Source organism: Podospora anserina, chromosome 1 (genome assembly GCF_000226545.1).
Source record: "Podospora anserina S mat+ genomic DNA chromosome 1, supercontig 6".
In the NCBI taxonomy this organism is placed as follows: Eukaryota; Fungi; Ascomycota; class Sordariomycetes; order Sordariales; family Podosporaceae; genus Podospora; species Podospora anserina.
In genome coordinates, this window is record NW_001914851.1 from 456,142 (window position 1) to 477,445 (window position 21,304).

At 52.4% G+C, this 21,304-nt stretch overlaps 6 protein-coding genes across 6 annotated transcripts; 2 read left to right on the forward strand and 4 right to left on the reverse strand.

Moving 5' to 3' along the window:
- Window positions 1-1,595: 1,595 nt before the first annotated feature.
- PODANS_1_22750 (uncharacterized protein) lies at window positions 1,596-4,726 on the forward strand (the record flags this gene model as incomplete). The annotated part of the gene is made up of 8 exons (XM_001906560.1): window positions 1,596-1,821; window positions 1,891-1,930; window positions 2,020-2,158; window positions 2,281-2,557; window positions 2,611-2,634; window positions 2,685-2,955; window positions 3,005-3,389; window positions 3,443-4,726. The coding sequence occupies 8 exons, from the start codon at window positions 1,596-1,598 to the stop codon at window positions 4,724-4,726; spliced, it is 2,646 nt and encodes an 881-aa protein (XP_001906595.1).
- Window positions 4,727-5,951: 1,225 nt separating this feature from the next.
- Window positions 5,952-6,388, reverse strand: PODANS_1_22760 (uncharacterized protein; the record flags this gene model as incomplete). The annotated part of the gene is made up of 3 exons (XM_001906561.1): window positions 5,952-6,104; window positions 6,169-6,236; window positions 6,298-6,388. 3 exons carry the CDS (start codon window positions 6,386-6,388, stop codon window positions 5,952-5,954), a joined length of 312 nt encoding a protein of 103 aa, XP_001906596.1.
- Window positions 6,389-8,053: 1,665 nt separating this feature from the next.
- On the forward strand, window positions 8,054-9,269 carry PODANS_1_22770 (uncharacterized protein; the record flags this gene model as incomplete). Its single annotated transcript, XM_001906562.1, has 2 exons — window positions 8,054-8,155; window positions 8,238-9,269. 2 exons carry the CDS (start codon window positions 8,054-8,056, stop codon window positions 9,267-9,269), a joined length of 1,134 nt encoding a protein of 377 aa, XP_001906597.1.
- A 241-nt stretch (window positions 9,270-9,510) lies between these two features.
- Window positions 9,511-10,772, reverse strand: PODANS_1_22780 (uncharacterized protein; the record flags this gene model as incomplete). The annotated part of the gene is made up of 2 exons (XM_001906563.1): window positions 9,511-10,235; window positions 10,301-10,772. 2 exons carry the CDS (start codon window positions 10,770-10,772, stop codon window positions 9,511-9,513), a joined length of 1,197 nt encoding a protein of 398 aa, XP_001906598.1.
- Window positions 10,773-12,573: 1,801 nt separating this feature from the next.
- PODANS_1_22790 (uncharacterized protein) lies at window positions 12,574-16,185 on the reverse strand (the record flags this gene model as incomplete). Its single annotated transcript, XM_001906564.1, has 1 exon — window positions 12,574-16,185. One exon carries the CDS (start codon window positions 16,183-16,185, stop codon window positions 12,574-12,576), a length of 3,612 nt encoding a protein of 1,203 aa, XP_001906599.1.
- Window positions 16,186-18,989: 2,804 nt separating this feature from the next.
- PODANS_1_22800 (uncharacterized protein) lies at window positions 18,990-20,726 on the reverse strand (the record flags this gene model as incomplete). The annotated part of the gene is made up of 1 exon (XM_001906565.1): window positions 18,990-20,726. One exon carries the CDS (start codon window positions 20,724-20,726, stop codon window positions 18,990-18,992), a length of 1,737 nt encoding a protein of 578 aa, XP_001906600.1.
- Between the last annotated feature and the right edge of the window lie 578 nt (window positions 20,727-21,304).

Genomic DNA, 21,304 nt, shown 5'->3' on the forward strand with positions numbered 1-21,304 from the left:
ATGCGTATGCATGCAGATGTATAGTATTGTTCTGTTGAGATGCGGTTAAGTGGCTTGTCCGTCATCGGGGAATGGGAAGCTGCTCCCCCTTGCTGCCAGGGACACAGCACCATCTACACACCATTCCCACACTTGCCAGCCCAAGATATGGAAGGTCCCGTCACAATGCTGCAGAAAAAAAAAACCTAAGAAACAGGGACAGCCAGGGGTTCCCGCTTGGTTTAAGGCTGAATTAGGACCTTGTTCCCAGTTCGCAGTGGCTGCCACATCCACGTTAGTGCGGGGGTTCTCTTCAGCAAACAGGGTCTCTTATCATGATTTCTTCGAGTCCCATTCTGGATTTCTCTCCTGCTGCGAGGATCCGAATGTTTTCCTCTCACCGAATTGCAACACCTTAACAAAAACGGTCTTCCACAACCGATGCTTGTGTGACAGGTGAGGTTGTTGATGCAGATCATTCCGGGCCTGGCATCGGCGGCCACTTAGCCCGCGGGTGCGTGGGCTTCCTTCGGCAAGACGCGCGCAGCGACCTCGGGCCCTTTGCTTACCGACATGACGCCCACTACGACTTACCAGCCACTGGACCGCCAATACAACCTCACCACGCTCACTCCCTACGGGTTCTTTGACCAGGAGCATGGATTTCAGGAGGCATGGAAAGTGTGGCACTTGACCGCTGTCATGATCATTCTTTCACGCTTCCCGTTGCACAATCACAGTCACGGCCCCGATGAGAATGCTGTGCTGGGTTGAACATCGGGCAATGCCGGCTTTACTTCACGACGTCAACTCTCTGATGTACGCTTAACCGTCGTCACATGCGGTCCCACCACGACAACTTCATGCTATTGCTTGGTACGGAGTAGATCAAATTCACCGTCCCAATACCCGCCACACAGCCGCAGAATGCAAGTCAGGATCAGTGAGTGGGCTTGCGGATGGGGATTCCCGCTTCCGGACCGGTCTTCAGCCCTATCAGACTGGCAGTTGCTGTCGCATCTGCTTCATGCTCGATCAGATGGGCCGTTCCCGTCAGCGTAGCGAATGGCCTCCCGTCGTTGCAAGACCACTGTTGACTCCGAGTACGACGGCTTTCCCATTGGCAGCCCGGCAGCCCGGCATCTCGGCGGACGGCGACACAGTCAGCTTGATCCTACCTGCGATACCATTGGGACTTCTCGCAGCTCTAATGGGGCCAAGAAGGCGGCTGGTGATAACACCATATCGATTACTGTGCTGATGAGGGGCATCCTTGCCTCAGCTCAGCTGGCCATTGACATGCGCAGTCTTGGAGACTGGATACCATTTTTCTTGCCGTTTCTAGTTTCGGATTGCATTGCTTGGGAATATTAGGTGCAGATTCCGTCGTCTTATCCACTTTCTGGTTTTATCGTACGGTATTTTCTCCCGTCTTTTTCTTCCTCACTCTGCTGTCCTCGTGCGGTCGTCGTCGGCTGCCTCCCGTTCTGCTACGTTGAAATAGTTCCCGTTCGGCCCCGCCCCCGCCCCCGCAACACCAACACAACATCAACGCACGCTGTTGATCATTACTGTGAACCGCCTGTCGACAGCTCGTCACTAGCCCTTTTGGCACCATGGTTATCCACTCCCTCCTTCGCAAGGCCAAGCAGGGGCTCAATGACATTTTGCCCGGAGAGGACAAGCATTCGCACACGCACGAGGGTTACCAATGTCGTGAGAGCGAGTGTGCAGAATTCAGCGAGAACCGCCATTGCTCGTTTGCCCCTCGGTCGAGAGGGAATGCGAAGTGGTATGTGGATGGCGCAACCTACTTTTGGGCCATCTCCATGGCTATTGAAGGTTCATAACACCCCCCCCCCCCCCCATGTCTCATCAGTCACACTCAAGACATCCGCTAATCCGATCCAGAGGCCCGAGAGTCCATCTACATTCTCGATTGGTGGCTGAGGTAATGCCGACCCGTCCTCACCGTCCCAGAAGGAATCTTGTTTGGGTCTTGTGACAACCAGCTGACCGCTTCGTATTTGCACATCACAGCCCCGAACTGTACCTGCGCCGACCCCCGGCCCAGAATGAGAAATACCGCCTGGACAGACTGCTCAAAGCCGCTGCTGAGCGAGGGGTGAGGGTCTATGTACTCGTCTACAAGGAGGTCGAGGCTGCTTTGACTCGTGAGTTCATCTTGACACGGACACGCAGGGGTATCCATACTCATCACTGTCATAGTAAACTCGGCTGTAAGAGACAATGCTTACCCGTTGACGCTAAACCTGACTTGATCAGAAACTGAAACCGTGACAGCACACCAAGAATCATCTTCAGGGACTCCATCCCAACATCAAAGTGTTCAGATATCCCGACCATCATCCAGCCAAGAATGTTGTCTCGGGCCTCCAAGACCTCCACACAAGTCTCGTGAGCCTCGATCTCAAGAACTTCAACCTTGCCAAAGCATCACAGAGCGCTGTTGAGGGTCTGTATGGTACCGCCGATGATGTGGTTCTTTTCTGGGCACACCATGAAAAGCTCTGTCTCGTTGACGGCAGGGTGGCTTTCATGGGTGGCTTAGATATGTGTAAGTCCCAGTGGTAACTGCAAGACCTGAATATCTGCTAACAACATGTCAAGGCTTTGGTAGATACGACACGAACAGTAAGTCTCGTGTGTATAAATAGTCCAAGGACATCAGCTCACCATAATAGGCCATCCCATTGCCGACGCGCACCCAGGTAATCTGGACAACATCATTTTCCCGGGACAAGATTTCAACAATGCGAGAGTGTATGATTTTGAGGAGGTCAACAAATGGGAAAACAACAAGCGTAAGTGGAAGCAACACTTGCCATTCAGTTGGTTGATACTGACAATTCTAGTCGACCGGACTAAGGCATCGAGAATGGGGTGGGCCGACGTTGCTATCAGCTTGTCTGGGCCGATTGTGGACAGCTTGGCCACGCATTTCTGTGAACGATGGTTCGTTGCAGCCTCCCGCGTGTTGCCCGGTGTACTAACCCAAAGCTAGGAACTACATCTTTGACAAGAAATACTCCGGTCGTACTAACTTGAAGGTCCACCGTCTCACGGCCCCTGGAGTTCAAAAACACTCCGATTATGGCGCCCATGCCTTGATGGATCAAGGAGAGGAGCTCCTGGGCGGCGTTCAGTCCAAGATCACTTCCAAGCTGGGCAAATTCTGGGGAGGAGGCGGAGAAGAGGCCGGTGTTTCTCAGGTCCAGGCGCCGCCTCATCCTCCTGTCTGCAATGCCAATGAGCACGGCATCGCCAACATCCAATTGGCGAGAAGTGTCTCGAAGTGGTCGCTTGGTGTGAGAACCGAGCATTCTATCGCCAACGCCTACATTGACGCCATCACGAACGCTAAGCACTTTGTGTACATTGAGAATCAGGTACTGGTCTTGTTTATTGTTCAGGGCTATATCGGGCGCTAACCTCTCGGTAGTTCTTCATCACAGCCACCTCCAACAAGCAGAGACCGGTTCGCAACAAGATCGGCAAAGCCATCGTCGATCGTGTCTTGCGTGCTCACATAAACAATGAAGACTTCCAGATCATTATCATGATGCCTGCGGTTCCTGCCTTTGCTGGCGATCTCAAGTCTGAAGGTGCCCTTGGCACCCGCGCGATTATGGAGTTCCAGTACAACAGCATCAACCGCGGCGGCAGCAGTATCATCGAGACACTCAGAAGGGAAGGCGTCCATGACCCTTACAGGTACATCAACTGGTACAATCTCCGCAACTATGACCGCATCAACAGAAGTCAGATCATGACCCGTGCCGAACGCGAGAGCGGGGTCAGCTACGAAGCTGCCCATCGCGATTTTGAGGACCGGTACAACTCCTCAAACTCTGGCGGGAACAATAGCTACTACCGTCGCTACCAAGCGACCGCGACTTCCCTGACCGACCAGAGCTGGGACACCGTCTCGCCCTGCTACATGGAGAGCGGCCTGTCCATCCTCGGCGTTCCATGGACTGGTAGCCCCGAGGATGAGCTCGATGCCTTTGTCTCTGAGCAGCTTTACATCCACACCAAGGTCCTCATCGCTGACGACCAGCTGGTCATCTGCGGTTCTGCCAACCTCAACGACCGCTCTCAGCTCGGCGACCACGACTCCGAAATTGCCGTCATCATCGAGGACCCGACGCCGATCAGAACTTATATGAATGGCCGCCCGTACACAGCTTCCCAGTTTGCCACCTCCCTCCGCCGCTTCCTCTACCGCAAGCACCTCGGTCTCGTTCCCCACCAGCATCCCGACCGTCCTGACATCAACTGGACGCCTGTCACCCACGACGCGGTCAATCATTACGACTGGGACTCCCCTTCGGACCGCCTCGTCGCTGACCCTCTTTCGCCCGACTTCATCAACTTGTGGCGTGGCACCGCCCGCCGCAACACCGAAATCTTCAGCAGGGCCTTCCACCCTGTCCCCAACGACAAGGTCAGGACTTGGGAGGATTACGACAACTTCTTCTCCAAGCACTTTGTCATCCCCGGTGAGCCGGCCGAGCAGGCAGAGGAAGGGTACAAGAACGGCAAGGTCGACTACGGGCACGTTGTCAGGGAGAACTTTCCCGGTGGTGTGGGTGAGCTAAAGATGTGGCTCAGCGGCATCAGGGGCAACCTTGTGGAGATGCCGCTCAACTTCTTGATTGACGTCCCTGACATCGCGGAGGATGGGCTGGCGCTGAACAGCTTGACGGATGAGCTTTATACCTGATGATACCTTAGGTGGCTTGGATAGAATGGTCTGATTTGGTGCTGGCTAGCTGGTCAGTTGTCGTGAAGCAATACATGTTCTTTCTCGTTCTCTACCCTCTTCGTTCTTGTGGCATCAGTCTTGTGGCTATGCCTCCAGTAAAATGTCGCCAACACGGAAGCATAGTCTCCCCGCCGTGGAAAAATGATTCGCCTTCAACATCAAGAAAGGTGTCGAGTCCAATTCGTACTGAACAGACCAACCAAGACTGTCGGGGGCAGCACCTTCCAACGCTCCCTCTCTATCCTAGCATTTTTGCTGCGCCGGGAGAGACAGACAAGCAGGTGGCCACGCTGGTAGAGAGGTCCGGCTTCGAGTCTCGGCGCCCAATTCTTTTTCGGAGCTGGTCTTTGACCTACTTTAACCCTATATTTTTGTTTAGCCAATACACACATGAACATCTTCTCCGAAGCCACGCAAAGAACAGCACCTCATTTCCCAAAGCCAAAACATGCTATATAAATCTAACCCCCCTGTTCACTGAAGAGGTATATCTATTCGACCCAAACAAGACCGACAATCTGAATACAAGACACCAAACTCTCGCTGATCATCAAACCTCTTACACATACCCCTCCCTACCCCCTAGGACACAATACCTCCCCAAAAACGCCCAAAACGACCCAGGCAAACCACCCTCTACACAGTTCGTGATCTCACCCTCGTCTTTTGCTTCCGCGGTGGCGCTCCCGGCACCGGCAGATCCGGCTAATTCGGCAACGTGAAGGCCGGGTTTACCGACATGTTAAAGTTCGCAGCTGCGGGTGCGGGTGCTTGCCAATAAGTAGCTATGGCATTTTGGAACGCCGTTGGCGTCAATACTATTATGATTGAGGTGTCAGAACTTGGGGCCGCATGAACCTGAGTATTCACTGGCGTCGTTGTTGTAGCTGGGGGAGTCCTCCTCTCAGCCGGAGCTGTGGTGTGATGGAATCACATGCCAAAGAGCCATTCCCAACAAAAGCTAAAAGATGGTGAGGAATATCAAGAGAGAGGAGAGGCGGGCGAGGGGCAATCTGAGGGCACGAAAAAGAATGTGAAGCATGTTTGCGTGAAATAGTTGAGTGACAGGGTGCGCAGCTCGGTGATGAACTCGTTGAAGGGTATGAATAGATTTCCAATGATTAGATGACAGCTCTTTGGCGCCAATGTTATACCTCTCGCGATATAATCAGCGGCGGTGCATCTAGTTACCGCCAACAGCCTCGGGTTCCTTGTTGGCGTCATAGCCGTACTTGGTCTTCATCTCCTCAATCTTGGCCACGTACTGCTCCTGAGCCTGCTCGGGGGTCAAGCCCTTGTTGTCAACGTCTTGCCAGGCGTTGTACTTGGCCTTGCCCTGTTATGGTGATGTCGGGTTAGCGGGTGCCGCGGAGGGAACATAGAGGAGGAGGTGGACGCACTTTGAGGTCGAACATGCCAGGCTTGGCGGCATCGGCAATCTTCTCGCCAGTGGCGACCTTGTAGAGACCTGAAGAGCACAACATGTTAGATGACGCTGACAGACTAGTGTAAGGAGTGACTGGACGTACCATAGATCTCGAGGAGATCCTCGTTGGAGGGCTTGGAAGTCAACTTCTTGGAGTCGACAACAGCCTTCTGGAAAGCTTCGCTCTGAGCCATTTTTGCGGTAGTGTGTGAAGGGTTTGGAAAAGGGAAATCTCTAGTGCCTGCTGTGCTGAGTGCTGGTTGTATAGTTAGGGAATCTGTCAAGTGTCGCAAGTGTTGAGGAGAAGAGATCTGGACCTGTTTGTTGGGGTCATGGCGGGGTCAGCTAGGTCAGGCACGGGGTGCTTAAGCCGGAAAGCGCGGGGTCAATTGCTTGTCCTGACCATGTGGAGCACATGCGAGCATGTGAGTGGAAGGGAGGTGGGCCGTGAGGTCATCCTCCATCCAAATCCGAACACAAGACGGGCTTGTCAGACGGGAACGGAGTTTTCGAGAGAGAGTCTGATAGCGGGAGGCAGGTGGAAATAAGGATGCTTGTTGAGAGGGCATTTGAGCGTTCCCACAATACCATCGTACGAACACGGAGCCTCAACTTAAGGGCCATCGAAATCTCCAAGCACCGGTGCACTGGCAGTCTCTCCATCTTGGTGTGAGATCCATCAACACAATGACCTCAAAACGATGACAGGAAGCAGGTTTGAGAAAAGTATGTTACCGGAAGGATACAGCCACCATCATACATTTCCAGTCAAGAAATTTGGGAGCGGCCAGTGGTGGCTTTATGTTGGCAACGTGACAGCAAGGACAGACTCTTAAGAGCTTCGAATCTCACCACCCCAGGCTTCATGCAATGCATTATGCGGCCAGAAAAACAATGTGCAGTCGACACGAACAATCAGCCACTTATCGACAGATTCTCGTAGGTGTCTTCCAAACATGGCAAAACATGGGGTGCTTCGGTCCCGAGCAATAGACAACGTTCAGTCAGAAGAAGGTTCGGACGACATCTGCTCTTCCAGCTTTGTTCGGCTCATCCAGTGACCGCCCGAGCCGCCAAGCATTGGTGCATCTCACAGGGGTAGGGCTATTTTGGGATTAGCTTTCTTTTCCCACCACCGTCGGCACATCGGTGGCAATTAGCTCCGGGGTTGGGGTTTCGGGCCCGTCCCGTCTTGTTTATCGACCCCCTGGCCATCAAGGCTGTGATGACAGATGCTATCGTGCTTTTTGCACCTGGATTTCCAATTTTCATGTCATCAAGGCTCCTTGATGACTGATGGATGGCGTTTCCCCCCCGTTTCTTTGCTCTCCCTTCCACGTGGTCCGTTATTTTGTCCAAATACCGGCACGGGCTGTTGATGAACCTCTTGGATCGACATCCAGAATCCCGTCTTCTTAACAAGGGAGCGCAGCCAGAGGGGACACGAAATCAACAACGTTGGCTGTTGGCTAGCAGCATGCATCGCCGTATCATCCCAGGAACAAGCCACTGGATTGTCGTCTGACGGTGCTAATATCTCCCTTTTTTGTCGCATTGACACAAGACTATCGATAGTTGAGCTGAATTAGGTAGCATCATGCTGTGTCTCTGTATCTGAGACCGAGCCATGCATATTCAAGCGACAGCTCGCGCAACACGCAGTCACCCACCGTCCGTTTGAGTTCGTCTCAGATGCCGGGCCCCAAGTAAAATCCATAGCTTGTACAGTTTCGCTGGGTATAAGAGGGAAGGGGCTCCCGTCACACTCATCCGTACACCGTTTCCTTTCTCAAATCTCCGAATCTGCAACACCTGCAAACCAACAACAAGATAACAACCACCACCACATCACCAAAACAATGGCAGACAATAAAACAGTCGTAATTCTGGGTGGTTCCCTCGGTGGACTTCACGTCGCCCATGCACTCCTCAAGAAGCATCAACAATACCCCAACTTACGGGTCATCCTCGTCTCCAAAGCAAGTCGCCTGCACGTGACCCCCCTCATCGTCACCACATGTCCTAACCCCCCTTCACCTCTAGAACACTCATTTTTACTGGAACATCGCCTCCGTCCGCGCCATTATCCCTGGTCAAATCCCAGACCAAAAGATGCTCCGCGAACTCTCCGAAGCCCTCCAGCCATACCCCAGCAACATGTACGAGCTCGTCATCGGCGAAGCCATCTCCTCTGATTTCACCGCCAAGACCGTCAAAGTCCAGCTCAGCAACAGCGCTGCCGACGCTCAAACCCGTGAAATCGTCTACGACCACCTCGTTCTCGCCACTGGAGCCCGCTACACAAACGACACCCCCTGGAAGGCCAACTCCGACTATCAATCCCTGATCAGCCTCCTCCACGAAACCGCCTCCAGGGTCGAGAAAGCCGGCCATATCATCGTTGCCGGCGCGGGAGCCACAGGTGTGGAAGTAGCCGGCGAGCTGGGGTACGAATACGGCAAGACCAAGACCATCACCCTTTTGGCTTCTGGCCAGCACGTCCTCCCCGGCGAGCAGGAATCTCTCAGTACCGCTACCGAGAACGAGCTGAAGAAGCTGAACGTCACTGTGCAGAAGGGGGCTCGTGTAAAGGATGTTGCTCGCTCTGCCGACGACAAGTACACGATCCAGCTGGAGAACGGCCAAAACCTCGAGTGCAACCTCTACCTGCCCACGCAGGGCATGGTGCCCAACTCGGATTACGTCGATACGAAGCACCTCGACCCCAAAACCAAGACGGTGCTCGTGGATGAGTTCCTTCATGTGACTGGTGTGCCGGGGAATAACGTTTGGGCGGTGGGGGATATCGTCAGTAAGCCGAGAGCTGGCTTTATGATCACACAGAAGCAGGCCTCGTCTGTGGCCAAGAATGTTGAGTTGAGCCTGCTTCAGGGCAAGGAGCCTGTCCCTGCCAAGGGCCCACCAGTTGACATTCTCGCCTGCGCGGTTGGCCGGGGGAGAGGCGTGGGCAGGATGGGCTCGATCAGACTGCCTAGCTTTGGCGTTTGGTTGGCGAAGGGGAGAACGTTGGGGATGCAGTTGGTGGACCAGTACATCAGTGGCAGTATTGCTTAGGAGCGCGGCTCCAGAGCCGGCAGGCAAATCAGAAAACGGAAGAGAAAGGGCGGACAGACGAGCAAGCAGTTATACCCATGATGAACTTTGGTGTGTGCTTTACAGGCGATGGACGGAATGGCTTTTGTTTTCCCCTCGATACAGAGAATCAACCTAATACCATAATGAAGAACCCGAATACATCAATGCCAGGAAACTCGCTCGTCATTGTGAACCACTATACATTATTACCCGCCTTGCATCACCGAGAGATCTTCTCCTCCTCAATCTCCCTCCTCAACTGCTCAAGAACTTCCTGTCTCGACCTCAAATGCGACTCCAATCCCTCCACTTGCTCCCTCACGGTCTGGAGGTCTTCGCTGACGCTTTTCAGGTTGCTTCCTGTCCTGCTCTTCCCCTTGCCTTCTTCCAAGTCTCGCAGCTCCTTTCTCTTGTAATCCAAAAGTTGCTCCAACTCCCTCTTGACCAGCGCTGGCTTGGAGTCCCGCTTGCCACCTTTCCTCGCCTCAACCCCTTGCTCAATCCTGGCAAGCTTGTCCTCCAGCTCCTGCAGCTGCTTCTTCAGCCTGACCTCCTCCCACTCGGCATCGCTGTTTTTCGTCGTGGTGAAATCCGTGCCCTTGGATGTGAACCCGCTTCTCCCCAACCGAGTGAGATATTGGTCACCAAACTTTGCCTTTCTGCCTGTTGATGTCTCGTCGTCGGCCTTGGTGGCCCACCGCGACTTGGCGGCTTGGTTGTCGACTTGGTAGTCGATTTGATTTCGCTCAAAGCTCGCTCGGAGGGAGGCCGGGACGGTGCGCGGGATGCGGTAGCCCTCGTGTCGGTAGTTGAGGATGTGCAAGAACGCCAGGCAGGCGTCCTTGTTGATCGTCTGCGAGGCGTTGGGGTTGATGAGGTTCCACGCTGATCGGACGTCTGTGTCCGGCACGTCCAGGCTGTTGTAGAGATCGCTGAGGGCCTCGACTAGTTCTCATGTGTTAGCATCTCCTCAACCACCCAGTGGGTAATGAGACCAAGTCAACACTAACAATTAATCTCCCCCCTCATATCCCTCCCCTCCCTATACACCGCCTCATACCTGCTCTTGTCCTCCGGGCTCATATACCAATCAAATCCGTCCTTCAACCCCTCCTCCTCCTCCTCATCCTCCACCCGTTCCATCTTTGGCTCCTGTCCCCTAATCGCCTTGTTCGCGCTCACCAAATGGCTCTTGCTCTCCGGGACCAGCCAGTCCGGCAGCACTTTGGGGACATCAGCGTACTCCCCGTTGAGCAAATCGAAAATAACCCTCATCGCGACGCAAAACTCCTCAAAGTCAAGGTTGCCGTCGTTATCCACATCGGCGAGATCCCACACCCGCTCGAGCTGGTCGTCGCGGAGCCCAGAGTTCTTGAGGACGGGCGCGGCCATCTCGCCCGTGAGGAACTGCCCTCCATTGGTGCGGGTCGAGAAAATGTTCCAGTAGGTTTCGATTTCTTGGGGTTCGATTCGGGGCGCCATGGTCGGTCGATGCTTCAGTTGGCCCGGGTTGGGAAACTTGTTGTACTCGGAAGGCGGACCAAATTACGGGGGACTCGGGGCGGTCGAGCGGTTACAACGGCCGGTACGACGAACGTTCGGGAAAGATGGGAGCTGGAATTGACAAGTTTCTGTAGTTTGTTCAAGAATTATAGTAAAAGACTGCAGGCCTTGTCTTTATCGACGTCGTGGGGTGCCGATGGCGCAGCAGGTTGCAGAGCGGGAAGCTTGGAGGTTGGACCGGCCACAACCAAGAGCTGACGTCTCTCCAGCCCAGCGCCAGCCAAGTAATTAAACTGCGCGCGAGCACTGCTTGTGGCGCGCCGCAAGCTGATCCCTGTCAAAACGCCCCCTTTTCTGGAGGCAGACTGTGGCACGCGCACGAGCACCTTGAGCTGTGCGTTGTATGCGAAATGTCTTTGTGATCCGTGTTTTTTTTACTAAGGTTCTGCTATTATTTGATATACAAGCTTGCATTAACTAAATAGTTAAAATATACCTTTAACTAAAATTTAATGGCTATTAATATTTATACTGTATGAAAAAGGGTACTAAACGTATAGCAATATTAAGCTATATAATATACTATATTTTTTATTACTTTAATTATATTTTAGCATATATATAGCTAAGAGTATGTATTTTAGGCTAGCATTGGCTTTTAATTGGAGGTACTATTCTTAACACTAAGCGGCGGTAACTATAACTTTGTAAAAAGGTAATAGCTATATATTTAAACTATTAAAATTATTAATTTAACTATATCGTTATCACAAAAGTAGTCTAAAATAACTTTAGTTAATAGACAATATTAAATGTATTAATTAGTATATACTAGCTTGATTATTAGGCCCTTGTATAGCTTTTCGTAGCTAATTGAACGTATTTTAGGCCTTTAGTTGATATTGAGTTGGATAGTCAAGTCTTGGGCAAAACGCACGGATTATCTGGACGTTTCGTATGCAACGCAGAGAGAGCCTCACGATATTCCACACCTCACCAAGCATCACGACTACGTTTATAGAAATTTATCTTTATCGATGTTTACAATTATCATACATCTTCAAGGCCAACTCCCCGCCCGTCATACAAAACCCTACAGCTAAAATATTCTACAAAATCCTACAGTCGAAATAGTATCCCGCAGACTCTCGAAATGCCTTCGCAATCGTCCTCTCCAGCCAACATATATAGCAGAAAGAACCGGGTATCATGAGCCACACCAGACGCCCAGAGATCCAGATGCAAGAACTAGCATCTCAAAATACCGACCCATTAACACCATCCATGCTGGATGCCATGCCCAAACAATTCCCCCGCCGCCCTGTCCTTTCCCCTGGGATGCAAATGTAAACGCAAAAGCAGTAAACACCCAACCTGCAACCCAATCCTACTACCGGTATAAACACCCAAATCGCCTTATCAAAGAAAGGCAGGAAAAGAACGTCGAGCGCGAAATTTGTCAAACTCCTGATCCAAAGCAACCCAAATTCTGGCGCTTTTCGTTTCCTGGACCAATATCGAATCCTAATGCATGCCAGTCGTAATATGCAGTTTGTTGTACAATAAACCCAACAAAGAAATACCCCAATCGCTGATTTGTGTTGTCACGATGCTAATACTGGGGAAGCAAATCAAACATCAACACACACTCTTGTCCTTTTGTTGTGTTCGCCCTTGCTAAGAAGTCAAGGCGATTGCTGAGAGGACGCTTTTCCATGTTGCCAGTCATCTTGCTCGTACTTGAGCAAGTGTATCTTTGCGTGTCGCGTCTCAAGTCCTGTCATTTCATATCATTTCTCCGAAGGTCCTCCTTGCCTTTCCGGGGACGAAGAGTCCGGATAGTCATGAGACCGCCTATGGCGCCTGTGCTGGCTGGATCCTGAGACACATGCTCCTCGGTGCCAGTATCCTCGGTGTCAAGCTCTTCCGGGGTCTTTTCGGCAGGAGCCTCTGTTGTAGAAGGCTCTTCGCTCGCAGACTTGCTGGTGACCGGCTTCTTGCTAGGAGTCCCTTTGGGAGAAGAGAAAGAGTCGGAAGATGAACCCCCGTTACTCGGAATCAGACCAAACACAGAGCTTCTCAACCTTGTTGGGTATCTCCCCAGCTTCTCAATTGTATCGAGTGCTGGTGGATTGTCCAAGTCGAAGCCTTGGTTCTTGAGAACATCTGGGAGGTCGTTCTCCTTCGATTCCCCAGCTTGGGGGTTCTGCTGCTGAATCTCCTTGTGGACTTCTCCGGCGGACTGTGGGGTCTGTTCGATGGTATGGCCCGCTTCTTGGTTCCCACCATCAGACATCTCCTGGGATTTCTCTAGGGATTCGTGCCGAGGCTTTTCCTGGGTCTCCTGGTTTCTCTGTGTCCCCTGCGTCTCCCTAGTACTCTCTTGGAGTTTCTCCTGGATCTCCTCATTCTGTTGGCCCTGTCCCTGTGTCTGTTCGTCTTGAGACCGGGATACCTCACCGCCCGTTGATTTCTGAGTGGCTAGATACACCTCATGCTCGGCGCGTGTCTGGGTTGGGATGTAGTTATCCAGGCTCTTTCCCTTGGGAGGGGATTGGGGAGTTGGCGCACCGGGATGCGTCGAGAACGGCGGGCCCAGCGCAGAGATGTAAGCCCAAAACAAAGAATCTGTCTCAAACTTCTCGCGGGTGTAAAACCCCCTGGACGACAGGAGTTCCTCAAAGCTCTCGCCCTTTGGGGCCATGGCTGGACTGCTGTGCCCGATGGTAGCTGACGAGTGGGTGATTTGTGACGACACTATCTTGGAAGGAGAGGGCGTGGCTGCTTGAGAAGCCAGCCGGATAGTCTTCTTGACAGCCTGAGTCGTCGTCTTTGTGCTCTTTTTGGTTGTCTTCTCTCCGGTCCCGACAACCTCGGCCCCCGACGCGCAATTCGCCGTGGCTTGATTTTCAACCACATTCTTCCTGCATTGTTCTGCCGGATTCACGGGGAGCCACATGATCCCAGTGTCCTCTTCCAGCCATTTTCCACCGCCGAACGATCCGCCGGGTCGGTACTTGGTGTTGGGCAGGGCAGCTACATCAGAACGCTTCATAAAGCCACCCAGGCCGTTTGTGAACATGGTGTTGGCGTCTCCCCAGACACCCCCAGGCTGGCGCCTTCCCCTGACTGGTTTGCTCTTCTTCCCCTCATCATACTCCCCCCCATCGGAAAGATCCTCGACAGCGGGCGCAGATTTCCTCCGCAGACTGCGGCTTGTGCTGGAGCTAGCACGGGTGGATGATGTTTCGTCATTCACACGACGCTTCTTCGGACCGACCTGGCTCTCCTGAGTCTGCGCTGCCTTTCTCTTGTTGGTCGCTCGAGCAACAGGAGCCACCGTATTGGCCGACTTCTTGATTGCTGTGTTTGACCTCTTTCTCGGTTCAGCGGGCGCAGATGCGGCTGAGATAGCCCTCTTTCTCGACGGCAAAGATGCCCTGGATCTTTTTTCCTGCTTGTTTTCCTGGATTTCGTCCTCATTGGGGAGAACAAAGTCGTTGTCACTGTCGTCGTCCTCCGGAATTTGCTCTACACGCGTAGAACGGGTCTTCAAGGGCCGGAGAATATCCTCTTCATTCTCTTCTGGCTCCGACTCTGACTCTGAAGACGAAGTCCAGGTGTTCTGAAACTTGTTTCTCAACTTATCAACCTCCTTGCGCAACCTGGGATCTCGCTGCTGGATCTTGGGTCGGGGATAATTGAGAAGGGGTTCGCTGAAGCTTTCTTTCGGCGGTTGTGCGCTGGACGCTTGAGCATCCTTCTGTCTCATTTTGCCAACATGTCTAGCTTCCTCTAGACCAGTTTGTCTACCAAAGACCGGGATAGGATAGTTGCCTTGGAGATGGGAGAGTTGACCCGTGCCAGCTGAACGCCCTACATAACCAGCAGTGTGGTGCAGCGTCCCCCTTGATGGACGGGGCTGATCATATGTGCGATACAGCAAAGCCAGCTGGGTAGTGTTCATAAGTGGCATTTCAGTCCCGCTGCCACTGGCGATGTTCCGCCTTGACAGCTCCCCGGATGAGACATGGTCCTGAGGAACATGGCCCATCCCGGACGGGTAAGCAGCAATCTGGGGAGCAGCACGGAATGCGTGCACACACTGACGCGGATCAAATGCTTGGTTGCTTCGGTCGCCACGATCATGACTAGGCATCTGCTGTAGGCGATGATCCATTGGTTCAGGGGCACGACGATGAGGCAAGAGACCTGCAACATCGGGATGCTCTCTGTGGTTGCTGCCAGGTACTACTCGACTGGATGCATGGCCAAAGGCCGGGCTCAAGGTGAGCTCCCGGTGCATATCGATATCCGGAGGTTGTTGAGAGTGTGCGGGCGGCGGAGGATAGCGAGTCCGAATGATCATGGGCGGTTGTCTGAGCTCTTGGTCTTCTCCCATTGCCATTGCGAAATGAACGTTCGCTGGCTCACGGTAGCGGTCCGGTAGGCCCCACTGCGTCCCTCTGTCGTGGTAAATATGCTGATGCTGAGGCCCTTGAGGGAATTGAGGCTCGTCCTGCACTTGCAAATAACGCTGCCAGCCACCGTGTTGGGAATGTCTAGGACTGCCAGGTATGCTTGGGGGAGGCATGCTAGCGAAGGGGTTGATGGGAACACCATAGCTTGGGTCCGGTAGAAAAGCTGGAAAATCATGCTGTGCAAAATTAACAGGCTGTGCTTGTTCGGCATTACGATAACCTGCATCCACGGAATGCGGTTGGCGTCCATGCAGTCCTGGAGGGAAAGAAGCCGTGGTTGAACGAAGTGGGAGAGCAGGATTCCGAATCGGAGCGTCGGCAACAGAGGCATCACCAGCAAGATGATATTGGCCGGGAGGCTGCCGGGCAGATGGGGCGGGCTCTGGGTTGATGAGGAGTCTCCTTGGGTTGATCGTACCAGGCGGAGGATCAAGCCTGACCAGCATCTCTGGAGTTGACAGGCGTGGCGGGTGCTCTTTCTGCACCTCATCCCAGGTGCTGGCCATTTTGTCAAGCTCCTCCGAACAGAAGACTTTGAAATGGGGTGGTAGGTCTCTGAATCCATCTCCCCAGAAGTGGTTGAGCGAAATAGGGAACCGCCTACCAGCGCCAACGCCTACATATCCACCGAGATTGGAAGCAATGTCCTCAAAGCCCATGAAAGTCATGAAATCCTTTGCCAGTCGAATCTCTTTGGCGGTAAAATGGTCGGTGATAAGTGGAGCGTGGGTTTTGTTGTACTCGTCCATCCAGGTCAGATCAGCAGCATGCAAGTGTTTCTTGATCTCCTTGTCGAAATCATCAATCTTGCGTTGCTCTTCACCGACCAAGTTCATCAACTCGGTGGCCTCAGAAGCGCACAGCCGAAACGTGCGGATGAACTGTACAAATGACATGCCAGTCTTGGTCATTTCATAGGTAATGATGTATTTCGCGCTGTCTGACAGACTCACCCAGTCGGGGGCTCTCTGGCCGAGTTTACGCAGCTATCACTCAAAGGTTAGTCTCTACAGTCTATATCTTCAGAAATGAAATACGTACATCAAAATTGCGCGTCTGGTTGCGCTCAACCTCCTCAGCCCTTCTCTTGGCGGCATCTCTGTCGATGTGTACCGTATAGGGCCGCCTTAATTGGGGCTGTGACTGCGAGACTCCAACCTCGGGAAGCGCATTGCCAGGCACCTCGGGGTGTGTCACAAACGGGTCCTCGTGTGGAGATGCTGTATCAGGAGGTGACGGACTGATGTCAAAATGATACTCTGATGAGGTCTGAGTCCAGTCTCCGACATCGTCATGATCTCTATCTCGGGGATCCAGCCCAAAACTTGGCAGTTCCGGGTCCACTTGATCTGCCCCGGACAAAAGGGCATCAAGATTCGAATCATCGTGACCCCCAGGTTGGTTCGCAGCAGCAATCCAGTCCTCGACTGGTGCGGAATAGGGAAGGCGGCCCCAGTGGCCATGGTTCTGAATGGCGGGATTGGGCCTTCCAGAGATGGTTGTTTGATCCCGGGTGATAGGGTTGATGGATGTATTCCTTGTTTGATGTGCTTGATCTTCTTTGTTGGCCTCGCTCTCATGATCCTCTTCGTCCTGATAATCACCACTGCCGTCATGACCGGTGCCAGCGGAAACTGCGGGTTGGTGTTGAGGAAGGATCGCAACTCCCCCGTTTTTCCGCTTCTCGTTGAGGATGGCACCAGAGGGGCCTGGGCCAGGGTGATTGAATGGCAAGGTAGGGAAGGCGCACTCTCGGGCCAACTGGTTGTCGAATTGGTAGACTGGGCGAGGAAAGTTCGAGTTGGGGTCGTCAGTCTGTGGCACCTGAGAACCGATGTGATTCTTTTCGCTTTCCCCGTCCGGGTCTCCAAATCGGGCTGGAGCCCTCCGCTCGGAAGTGGTGCGAAGCCGCATGCCTTCCGGCATTGTTTGTGCCTATGCAGGGTACTTTCAGATGGTTGATATGTGCAGGTGCTGAACCGAACAATAGTTGATGACCCTGTTGAGCCAGAGAGATAGTACCGAAGGTAGCCGTTGGCTCTTTCCTGAAAGATGAGGTCAATATTCAGACGAAAATATTCTGTTGAGAGATAGACGTCATCAAACACCCATACTAGTCTTATGACTTACCTTTCAGACGAAAAGGAGATTGCCAGAGGTCGGCAAGATATGCCAGCAGAGTGCTGACTAGAACAGGGCTGTGACTCCTGATAGCTGTTAATAGGGGTATACAACAAGTACAGGATGTTTGTTCGCACAACTTACAGACAATATGAGTGCAGTTATGTGCTGCATCTCAAAGCCAGACGACCTCGAAGGGCTTTCAGCAAGTTGCTGAAGTCGGTACAGAGAGGCCACCGGAACACTAGAGGTACTACGCAACAATAGTCGAGCTGGTTAGTAGCAGGTTTCTTTCGTCCCATCTTTGGGGCAGGCGACTCACTAAACCCAAGACTAGAATTTCTAGATTTCAGACAAGCGACTTGCAAGACAACTCTGACTAATACAGGATCTGTTAGTAACGTAGAGATATTAAAAGCCAATACTAATTGACTTTTATTGGACATAGTGGACTTACCAAGTGCACAAAAGGGCCAAAAGGTCGCAAAAAGTCGCGGAGACTCGCGAAAAGTCGAAAAGAATCTCCCAAAATGGGGTCTTTCGACTCGACTCAGGACGACTTGCCACAAGAAAACCGAAACCCAGACGATACGATTGGCAAGGTGGAAGGCGATGTGGTTTACCAGACAGGAATAGCGAAAGGGATTGCAAGTTGATACTTTTCAACGATATAGTATCCTTGTTTGATCTGATAATTGGTAGTGGTGAAGAGAGGTAAGAGAGAAGAGAAACCAAGATTAATTCCTTGGGAAATTTACGTGGGCTCCAATATGGCAGGTGGATGGATCGGCCCCGCGTGTCCAGGACCCGCGTGTACAATATTTTGGAATTGCACGGAAAGCTCAAGTAAAGGAGGGCAGGCAGAGCAAAGTGGGTGGGAACACAATGTTGTGATCTTCATGCTCCCTCTCAGCATTGCTGGCTTCGATGTCCATGAGGCGACAAGGGACCATGTAATGGTGGATATATCTTCAGAGTGTCACTGTTGCTTAAGCCGGGCAGCGAGGGAAGAAAGCCAAGTATGTTCACTCAATGGGCTTGAGGAAAGAGGACTGGAGATGGAGTGTGGTCCGTGCGTGGTGGTTGTCACTCAGGGGTTTATTTACATCGTCATCAAAACATCACGTAGAGGCCGAGATAGAGCAGGCTGGTTGCAAACCAGATACACTGTGCAGGGCTCTAGACACATGAGATGGTCGTGATGGTGTAATTTTAGATAAGGCACAATATCGTAAGATACACAAATCAGGAGACCAAGAATTTGCTCTTCAGGGCTTGCAACCACCGCCGATTCCCTTGCTAGTGGGGCAGGCCAGCCGCAATGATTCAGAGGTAGAAACTCAACATAGAGTTTCCTTTTGATAGCCCGATACAGCATATCTAGTATATTCGGACTGCCTTAGCTACCGGTCTTCTTGACCTGAAAGGGCAACAGAATCACAACGAGCGGTGCATGTTCAAACACCAGTTTGAAACTAGGACGTCGTTGATTTTAATCGCTGGTTAATTAAGCATCTTATGTGCTCTGACAATACACTTGGGCATTCACTCTTGGAACCCCATGAAGCACTGAGCGCCATAACATCTATGCAACTCAAAACTCCCATACCAACACAATGACAGAGTCCACATCCGACTTCTCCTCCTCTTTACTACCAATTCCCTTCTCATTAACATACGCCTGCCAGACTTCCTTGCCATCATCACGCACTTCAGCGCTAACAAGCCGCCAGGTCTTGGTCTTTCCACCCCTCCAAGCTATTTTCTGGCCCTCACCAACCGACGACGTTGAATGGACGGCGATTTTGTCAGCCACTTCGCCTCCACCACTTTTGTTCTGGAATCCTTTTTGCTGTGTCATCTTTTGGGAGGACATCTGAACCTCGATTCTGCGCGGGTAGGCTGTGATACTGTGCCCATTAATGAGAGCCCAACTGTCTGCGAACAAGAACCTTTGAAGGTAACATTCCTCGCCGCAGACATTGCTGACAAGATGACCTTTCGCTGAAAATTTGAAAGGATCCTTGTCCGTGCGCAAAACCAGTGGCCGGCCACTCACCTTCTGGCCTTGGTTTCCCTCACCAGGAAGATAGCCACCGCCACCCACAAGGACCTGCATCTTGAGGTATCTTTCTTGCTCCAAACACTTGTAAAGTGTCTCCCCCCAATTGCTGTCAGCCTTCACCTCATCATTCCCACCCTTTCCACCAGCCTGAAAGCACATCAACTGACCAACTGTATCTAGTGCTGAAGGACTCATCACAACTGCCCCTCCTCCATATGTGATCTGCTTCCCATTTTCATCATCTGCCCAGTCCTCTTTCTCGGTCGGCAATCCCACAAACCACTCTCCTTCATCCTCAAATCTTGTATCCATTTCCCAAACCAACTTCCTCAAATTCGGTATGAACACCTTCTCATCCACTACCGCGAACCATCTTCTCGTCTTCCCAGCTCCAACCTCCCCCTTTCCAAACCTCGACATCAACAGCCTCTGAAACAACTGCGCATAGACACCCCCTTTATACCGATCACTATCTTTCCCTTCCCTCTGCTCGACAACAAACACCGTCCCATCAATCCCAGCCTGCCACAACCTAGCCTTCACCTCCACAACTTCCGACTCAGTTGCCTTGCTCAACACCAATAGCAACCCCGCTCCATTTGACCTCCTCTTCTCCTTCCTCTCTCTCTCCGCACTATGATTTGTCAAAAACCCCGCCCAGTCCCTCACAAGCCCAAAATCATCCCTCGACACCCTCTCATAATCCGACGCAATCCCAAACAGCACCTCCCCCGGATCCCCCATGTCGTCCCTGGGAACGTCAACCGGCACCTCCACCACCCCCGGAACCGGCAACCTTGTCTCTTGCTTCAACGTCTCCCCGTTGTCGTTTCTTCCCTCCCCAGCAGCCGGCGGCGTCAAATCTACCCTCGCAAACCCGTGCCCCTCCAAAAAACCCCTGCCTACCCTCCTAATCTTCCCCTCCCCCACCACCCCCTCCTTGCTTTCCACAACCCTAACTCTCTTACTCAACACCGCCACCTCCCCTTGCAACCCAGGCAAGCCCCTTACATACTCTAGCATCTCCCTCCCAAGCTCCTCCCTGCTCTTGACAGGAACAAGCCCCTCCTCAGTCGTCTTCCAACCCGGTGAAGCCCCCTGCAACAGGTGATGACGATGTCCATCTCGTCCACGGGACCACGCCCTCCCAATTTGCATGATCATCACCAGCGTTGTGCAGGCTATGCAAGCCAGCACTGTCAACCGCAGGATTCTGGTTCGGCCGTAGGAGACCGCCATGCGGGGGAGGCGGTGATGTGGTGCCATCTTGGTGGATGGGCAACTATCAAATTGATAATGATGTTTTAAAAGGATGAATAGCTTGGACGTAAGCGGTCAACCAGACAAGGCAAAGAAGAAACCGTGCTGCCGCCGCTGACGAAAAGAGGCCGGCAAGTGCATCAACGATCGGTAACCAGCGATTGGATGGGTATCATCTCGTAAGGCCGAATCATTGGCTGCGAGTGCGATGGGACTTTGTTTTGGCTACACTGCAGTTGAGTTGCAAAAGGCACGACGTCTGTCTCAGTAGGAAATTCTGCTCAGATTGAAAGAAATGGCTGTAAAAGTGAAGTCACTTGCTTTGTTTGACCTCGTGGCCGCTTCGAGCTTGGCATTATCAATGACGGAACGTTCCCCCCGTTTTGGGGAAATGGTCTTACAGCGGGCACCTCCTGAGCCTGGAAATCAGCCTGAACTTTGCAGAATCACGGGAAGAGCATGAAAAGGAGCACATAACGTACATAAAATCGTGTTGACAACTTTCAAGATTACCCTCCCGATTATAGCAGCTCGCTGCAGAATATCTATACCTCCAACCAGTTTCGCATAATAGCTTCAACACA